This window comes from Mandrillus leucophaeus, unplaced genomic scaffold (assembly GCF_000951045.1).
Source record: "Mandrillus leucophaeus isolate KB7577 unplaced genomic scaffold, Mleu.le_1.0 Scaffold403, whole genome shotgun sequence".
NCBI classification, from domain to species: Eukaryota; Metazoa; Chordata; class Mammalia; order Primates; family Cercopithecidae; genus Mandrillus; species Mandrillus leucophaeus.
This window is the reverse complement of record NW_012104288.1, coordinates 291,998-300,449: the sequence shown is the minus strand read 5'-3', so window position 1 is coordinate 300,449 and position 8,452 is coordinate 291,998. Positions and strand designations below refer to the sequence as shown.

At 38.2% G+C, this 8,452-nt stretch overlaps 1 protein-coding gene across 4 annotated transcripts in view; it reads left to right on the top strand.

Annotated features, from left to right (window-relative positions):
- ERCC8 (excision repair cross-complementation group 8) overlaps nt 1–7,130 on the top strand; it is a 93,318-nt gene extending 86,188 nt beyond the window's left edge. For all 4 annotated transcript variants that reach the window (XM_011992122.1, XM_011992119.1, XM_011992121.1 and 1 more), the window contains one exon: nt 6,279–7,130. In XM_011992122.1, the coding sequence (XP_011847512.1) occupies nt 6,279–6,347 (69 nt within the window). In that variant the 3' untranslated portion in view covers nt 6,348–7,130. The remainder of the gene's footprint in view (nt 1–6,278) is intronic.
- Nucleotides 7,131–8,452: the final 1,322 nt, after the last annotated feature.

The window sequence follows — 8,452 nt, the reverse complement described above, 5'->3', positions numbered from 1 at the left end:
TTTCTCTTACTTGCTATACTATCAGCCTGCTCATTTCTACCTTCAAGAATGATTTTGCCAAGAATAATTATATTAAAAATAGTAGTTGAAATGGTAACATCAAAATTATTTTATTCTTTCTTCTTCATGTATTCACATTTTTCAATGGTTTCATTTAATTAACCATGCTTTATGTTAAACATTTTTGGGCTTAATGTCTCCTACAATCCAAAATGTGCATCACAGGAGGCTTTTAACTTTGTGAAAATCCCATGTTTGCTTTATTTTATTTTAATGTCAGAAGGCAGTTTGCACTAATGCTTGAACTCTTTTTTTTATGAAACTCATTAACATATGATGAAATCCTGCCTCATTAATTCAAGCAGAAAATATCCTGGCAGGGATTCTGGCTTAAATATGAAATGTTGTAATAAAATTTCTATGTTACTGTCTCCTGTGTCAACCCACAAGTGATTATCATGAAGGTAATCTTAATATTCCCTTCCTGATCCTTACCAGCAGTAGACTAGTAAATGAGGCCTTTATGAGTTTGAATACCAAAAGTATACAGTTGTTGAGGGGTTTTTTTGTTTTGTTTTGTTTTCTGAGATGGAGTTTCACTCTGTCACCCAGGCTGGAGTACAGTGTTGTCATCTCGGCTCACTGCAACCTTCGCCTCCCAGGTTCAAGCAATTCTTCTGCCTCAGCCTCCCAAGTAGATGGGATTATAGGCTCCCGCCATGGCGCCTGGCTAATTTTTTGTATTTTTAGTAGAGATGGTGTTTCACCATGTTGGCCAGGCTGGTCGTGAACTCCTGACCTCAAATGATCCACCCGCCTCAGCCTCTCCAAGTGCTGGGATTACAGGCGTGAGCCACTTCACCCGGCCAGTTGTTCAGTTTTTAAGTGTATAAGGGTTAGACCTCATATCAGACCTTTCCAGCTAAATGTTTTCCAAGCACCTGCTTTTACAATTGATTTTTTTTTCAATTGACAGATAAAATTGTATGTATTTACCATGTACAACATATTGTGTTGAAGCATGTATACATTATAGAATGACTAAATCTAGCTAACTGACATATGCATTACCTCACATAGTGACCATTTTTGTGGTAAGAACACTTTACATCCATTCTCTTATCATTTTTCAAAATTAATTGTAATCTTGTAAGTAGAGTTGTGCAATAGGTCTCTTGCACTAATTCCCCCTATTTAACTGAAATTTTGTATCCTTTGACCAATGTCTCTCCAACCACCCTAGCTCCTGGTAACCACCATTCTACTCTCTACTTCTATGAGATCAGCTGTTTGCGTATATGTACCACATTTTCTTTATCCATTCAACCATTGATAGATGCTTAGGTTGATGCTATATCCTGGCTATTGTGAATAATGCTGCAATGAACCTGGTAGTGCAGATATCTCTTTGACATACTGATTTCATATCCTTTGGATATAAGCCCAGTAGTAGGATTGCTGGATCATACGTAGTTCTATTTTTAACTTTTTGCAGAACTTCCATACTGTCTTCCATAATGGCTGTACTAATTTACATTCCTACCAAGAATATGCAAGAATTCCTTTTTCTCCACATCGTTGCCAACACTTGTTATCTTTTGTCTTATTGATAATAGCCGTTCTAACAGGTGTTAGGTGATATCTTGTTGTTTTAATTTGCATTTCCCTGGTGACTGCTGATGTTGATAATTTTTTCACATATCTGCTGGCCATTTGCATGTCTTTTGAGAACTGTCTTTTCAGGTTCTTTGCCCATTTTTAAATGAGTCGTTTTCCTGCTATTGAGTTGAGTTCCTTATGTATTTTGGATATTAACTCCTTATCAGATCTATAGTTTATAAATATTTTTTCTCCATTCTGTAGGTTGTATCTCCATTCTGTAGGTTGTACCCTATTGTTTCCTTTGCTGTGCAGAAGCTTTTTAGTTTCATGTAATTTCATTTCTGTACTTGTGCTTTTGTTATTGTGCTGTTGAGATCATATCAAGCTGGGATTACAGGCATGCGCCACCATGCCCGGCTTATTTTGTATTTTTAGTAGAGACAGGGTTTCTCCATGTTGGTCAGGCTGATCTCGAACTCCTGACCTCAGGTGATCTGCCCACTTTGGCCTCCCAAAGTGCTGGGATTACAGGCATGAGCCCACCGCGGCCGGCCTGTAGTCAGCTCTTTAAGGCAACAATTTATTGGCTCAGGTGACTGGCACAAGCCACTTCTCTTTTGCTCATTTCATCCTTTGTGGCGAGGATCAGCAACAGTGCTAAATGAGAGCTTGTCAACACCTTCTGTAAAAACACCAGCAGGAGCCGGAGAGCTGCTTCTCCCATGTGGCTCAGACACTTAATTCCAGCTTCTCTACGCCCTGCATGATGGTATCATCCACTGTTGTGTAAATCTGTATGTTTTCTAAATAAATACACTGTTCAAAGTTATGCTGAAACAACATTCCTAATAAGTCTTTGAGAACTGAGTTATTAACTTTTTATCATACTATTGTAATGGTTTCTTATATATATTATATATGCAAAATGCAGAGTACTATGGAAAAAGTTATTAGAATAAATCACTGATGATCACTATGGACATTACAGAATGGTAAGATTATTTTTTAAATCATAATAGTTTTATTAAAAAAATAAGGCTGGGAGCAGTAGCTCACACCTGTAATCCCAGCACTTTGGGCATCAGAGGCAGGAGAATCACTTGAACCCTAAAGGCAGAGGTTGCACTGGGCTGAGATTGCCCCACTGCACTCCACCGTGGGTGACAGAGCGAGACTCTGTCTCAAAAAAAATGAAAAGAAAAGAAAGAGAAATAAATAACAGTGGACTGGAAATCAAAAGGCCTGAGTCCATCTTAGGTAACTAACAAGGAAACACATATATTTGGATATTTTTTACCTTCTTTTTTTCATTGGTTAAAAATGAAGGAAGCATCGGGCATGGTGGCTCACACCTGTAATCCCAGCACTTTGGGAGGCTGAGGCGGGCAGATCATGAGGTCAAGAGATCGAGACCATCCTGGCTAACACAGTGAAACTCCATCTTTACTACAAATATTAAAAAAAAATTAGGCTGGCACCGGTAGTCCCAGCCACTCCGGAGGCTGAGGCAGGAAATGGCGTGAACCCCAGAGGCATGTGAGATCGCACCACTGCACTCCAGCCTGGGCAACACAGCGAGACTCCATCTCAAAAAAAAAAAAAGGAAGGGGATAGAAAACTGGAATAGAAAATTATTAAGGTTTATTCCCACTCTGAAATCACATGTTGTCATATTTAGAAAGCATTTTAAAATGGTATGCATAAATAATTAGAGGCTTATGTTCAAAACTAATTAAAGTTCATTGAAGGCGGAGGTAGAGTGTCATTATAAAAGTTTCATGAATTGTCTTAATAGTGAAAGAACACTCAAATTCTAATGGGATGAATTTTGCCTGAATTACACTTTTAAAGTAAAGTTTCCATGTGAATTATTATGAAGCCATCATTGATCAGCTATTTGATTTTGAAAGTTTCTTCATTTGTAGAAAGGGAATAAAATACCCCTTAGAAAGTTGTAAGAATAAATGAAATAAACTTCTGAATTATAAGAATCACTCAGTCAATAGAACTCTTTTTTTTTTTTGAGATGGAGTCTCACTCTGTCGCCCAGGCTGGAATGCAGTGGCACAATCTTGACTCACTGCAAGCTCAGCCTCCCGGGTTCACGCCATCCACCTGCCTCAGCCTCCCCAGTAGCTGGGACTACAGGTGCCCGCCACCACGCCTGGTTAATTTTTTGTATTTTTAGTAGAGATGGGGTTTCAACATGTTAGCCAGGATGGTCTCGATCTCGTGACCTCATGATCCACCCGACTCTGCCTCCCAAAGTGCTGGCATTACAGGCGTGAGCCACCGCGCCTGGCCAATAGCACTGTTTTTACTTAAAAACCTCAGGATTATTGGGCTCTGAGCTCTTGTCAAAATTCACTCAAATTTCACCTTCTCCAGGACATGATCTGCTTATTTAGTCTTTCTCTCCCTTCTAAAATATATACTCCATAAGGGCAGAGATTTTTGTTCTTACTGCTCTCCAGCACCTGGAAAACTGCTTGGCAGATAGTTGATGCCAAAAAATACATATTTTTTAAAATTAATTAGGGAACAACACAATTACCAAGCACTTAACTATGAACCAATAGCTCTACTTCACAAATGATTAAGTTCTTAATTGGTTATTATTTCTGTAATTTATGATGTATGAATTTTTTAAGGTGTTATGAAATACTAGTTGATAAGCTGGGTATCACATTAATCTTATAGTTTTTCTTCTCACAGTATGGCAGAGGGTTCCATTCTCTAAGTTGCTATTGGCCTGTACACCCAACACAGATCCTCCCTGCATCTTTCTAGTGGGCTCTTGGGGCTTAGTAATTTTCTCCCATAGACAGGTTATATTGAGACTTGCCTTGTGACTCAACAGCAAAACAAAAGTAAGAGAACTTTAGGAAATCTTGAGTTCAGATTTTTTAAATAAGATCTTCACTTCTAGTCTGTTCCCATTTGGTAATATGGTTGGACTGAATTTCTCCATTGCCCTTGACTCTAAAGTTCTGGACTTTCTGCTCTTGTTTTCCTCCATTATGGAAAAATGACAAATTGTTCTGAAAAGTCTGAATGTTTCGGGTCACTGCTTTGTACCCAGAAAAAAATGCAGGAAATCTCAAATCCTCACAAAGGGCAGGAGGACATGGTAAATTAATGAAAGAGTCGGGGTAGCAAGAAGCAAATGTAAGAATTTTATTTTTTGTATTGTACTGTGGTATAAGAATGTAACATAACTATGTTAGAGATTAAATTTTCTGATGTAAAATTCAAATATCCAATTAAAAATAGGTATTTTGATTATATTTTTCTTCTATAAATATTTTTGCCTGCCGGGCACGGTGGCTCACGCCTGTAATCCCAGTACTTTGGGAGGCCAAGGCGGGCAGATCACAAGGTCAGGAGATCAAGACCATCTTGGCTAACACAGTGAAATCCCGTCTCTATTAAAAACACAAAAAAATCAGCCAGGTGAGGTGGTGGGCACCTGTAGTCCCAGCTACTCGGGAGGCTGAGGCAGGAGAATGGCATGAACCTGGGAGGCGGAGATTGCAGTGAGCCGAGATCGCGCCACTGTACGCCAACCTGGGTGACAGAGCGAGACTCCGTCTCAAAAATAAATAAATAAATAAATAAATAAATAAATAAATAAATATTTTTGCCTGGAACCAGAGAAATGTGACAGTTTCTCCTGCCCTATTTGGGGTCAGTATTTTAGTCCAATAAATAAAAAAGTTTTTCACAGACATGGTTTTTCTAAAATAGATTTCCTTGCTCAGTTTTGTTTTTTGTGGGTTTTGTTTTGTTTTTTTTTTTTTTTCATACACTTAAAATAGCTACCTGGGCCGGACATGGTGGCTCATGCCTGTAATCCCAGCACTTTGGGAGGCTGAGGCGGGCGGATCACGAGGTCAGGAGATCGAGACCATCCTGGCTAACACGGTGAAACCCCGTCTCTACTAAAAAATACAAAAAAACTAGCTGGGCGAGGTGGCGGGCGCCTGTAGTCCCAGCTACTCGGGAGGCTGAGGCAGGAGAATGGCGTGAACCCGGGAGGCGGAGCTTGCAGTGAGCTGAGATCCGGCCACTGCACTCCAGCCTGGGCGACAGAGAGAGACTCTGCCTCAAAAAAAAAACAAAAAACAAACAAAAAAAACCATTATTTTTGGACTAAAAAGTATTTTTCAGCTTGAATACCTTATTCTCCATATTTGGGTATTTGTTTATTTATAAAAGTTATTTTCATCTAAACAATTAAAGAGTTGCCAACATTGATATTTTGGGCTGTCAGATCAGACTGTACACCTGGAGTCCAGTCTTAGCCCATGGATATCAGAGTGCCACTTTCACCAGATAATTCCAAAGAGTTGTTGAGAAATACCTTGAGAAATAGCAGCATCATAGTATATGTATGTATGTATGTATGTATGTATGTATGTATGTATTTGTGAGGTGATTAAAGAAAACGATGTTTGGGTAAAGTCTAGTATTGTCTGTTTAAAATGAAGTTACATTATCTTATATTGTATATGGGTTGTTTCTTATATTATTTTTGTTCTGAAATTAACAGTTGTACATTTTCTTCCAAAATAATGTAATTGCTATTTATCTGATATATTTCGTAACTTTATTATGAGCCTAAAATTATGAAGTAGAAAAAACAGAACCTTCCTTTTTTTTTTTTCTTTTTTTAGACTACAACAAAATCACAATTAAATCCAGCCTTTGAAGATGCCTGGAGCAGCAGTGATGAAGAAGGATGAATATCACCTTTAGTACCTTTGTGTCTCTGCTGAAACTTTTTAAATGAGACCGTATGTTTTTTTCAACTGTACGGTCTATTCCTGACAGCTAAATTACCCCTAAATGTGGGTAATTTTTTTCCTCATGTTTTAAAATGAGGTTAATATTTGCATAAAATTATAAAACAGGCTTCTGTGTAGTTTATTTAGTCAAAATGTGTTCCTTGATCCCAGATGCTGTGGCCTGGGGAAGCCCTCCTTGCTACAGTACAAGTACACAAGTCATTGTACCTCAATTGTGACCTTCAGCAGATTTTATGAACTATAAGATGCAGTCTCAGAGGATCAGCAAGTGGAAGCCACCAGTATTGACTTTCTCTTACTTGCTATACTATCAGCCTGCTCATTTCTACCTTCAAGAATGATTTTGCCAAGAATAATTATATTAAAAATAGTAGTTGAAATGGTAACATCAAAATTATTTTATTCTTTCTTCTTCATGTATTCACATTTTTCAATGGTTTCATTTAATTAACCATGCTTTATGTTAAACATTTTTGGGCTTAATGTCTCCTACAATCCAAAATGTGCATCACAGGAGGCTTTTAACTTTGTGAAAATCCCATGTTTGCTTTATTTTATTTTAATGTCAGAAGGCAGTTTGCACTAATGCTTGAACTCTTTTTTTTATGAAACTCATTAACATATGATGAAATCCTGCCTCATTAATTCAAGCAGAAAATATCCTGGCAGGGATTCTGGCTTAAATATGAAATGTTGTAATAAAATTTCTATGTTACTGTCTCCTGTGTCAACCCACAAGTGATTATCATGAAGGTAATCTTAATATTCCCTTCCTGATCCTTACCAGCAGTAGACTAGTAAATGAGGCCTTTATGAGTTTGAATACCAAAAGTATACAGTTGTTGAGGGGTTTTTTTGTTTTGTTTTGTTTTCTGAGATGGAGTTTCACTCTGTCACCCAGGCTGGAGTACAGTGTTGTCATCTCGGCTCACTGCAACCTTCGCCTCCCAGGTTCAAGCAATTCTTCTGCCTCAGCCTCCCAAGTAGATGGGATTATAGGCTCCCGCCATGGCGCCTGGCTAATTTTTTGTATTTTTAGTAGAGATGGTGTTTCACCATGTTGGCCAGGCTGGTCGTGAACTACTGACCTCAAATGATCCACCCGCCTCAGCCTCTCCAAGTGCTGGGATTACAGGCGTGAGCCACTTCACCCGGCCAGTTGTTCAGTTTTTAAGTGTATAAGGGTTAGACCTCATATCAGACCTTTCCAGCTAAATGTTTTCCAAGCACCTGCTTTTACAATTGATTTTTTTTTCAATTGACAGATAAAATTGTATGTATTTACCATGTACAACATATTGTGTTGAAGCATGTATACATTATAGAATGACTAAATCTAGCTAACTGACATATGCATTACCTCACATAGTGACCATTTTTGTGGTAAGAACACTTTACATCCATTCTCTTATCATTTTTCAAAATTAATTGTAATCTTGTAAGTAGAGTTGTGCAATAGGTCTCTTGCACTAATTCCCCCTATTTAACTGAAATTTTGTATCCTTTGACCAATGTCTCTCCAACCACCCTAGCTCCTGGTAACCACCATTCTACTCTCTACTTCTATGAGATCAGCTGTTTGCGTATATGTACCACATTTTCTTTATCCATTCAACCATTGATAGATGCTTAGGTTGATGCTATATCCTGGCTATTGTGAATAATGCTGCAATGAACCTGGTAGTGCAGATATCTCTTTGACATACTGATTTCATATCCTTTGGATATAAGCCCAGTAGTAGGATTGCTGGATCATACGTAGTTCTATTTTTAACTTTTTGCAGAACTTCCATACTGTCTTCCATAATGGCTGTACTAATTTACATTCCTACCAAGAATATGCAAGAATTCCTTTTTCTCCACATCGTTGCCAACACTTGTTATCTTTTGTCTTATTGATAATAGCCGTTCTAACAGGTGTTAGGTGATATCTTGTTGTTTTAATTTGCATTTCCCTGGTGACTGCTGATGTTGATAATTTTTTCACATATCTGCTGGCCATTTGCATGTCTTTTGAGAACTGTCTTTTCAGGTTCTTTGCC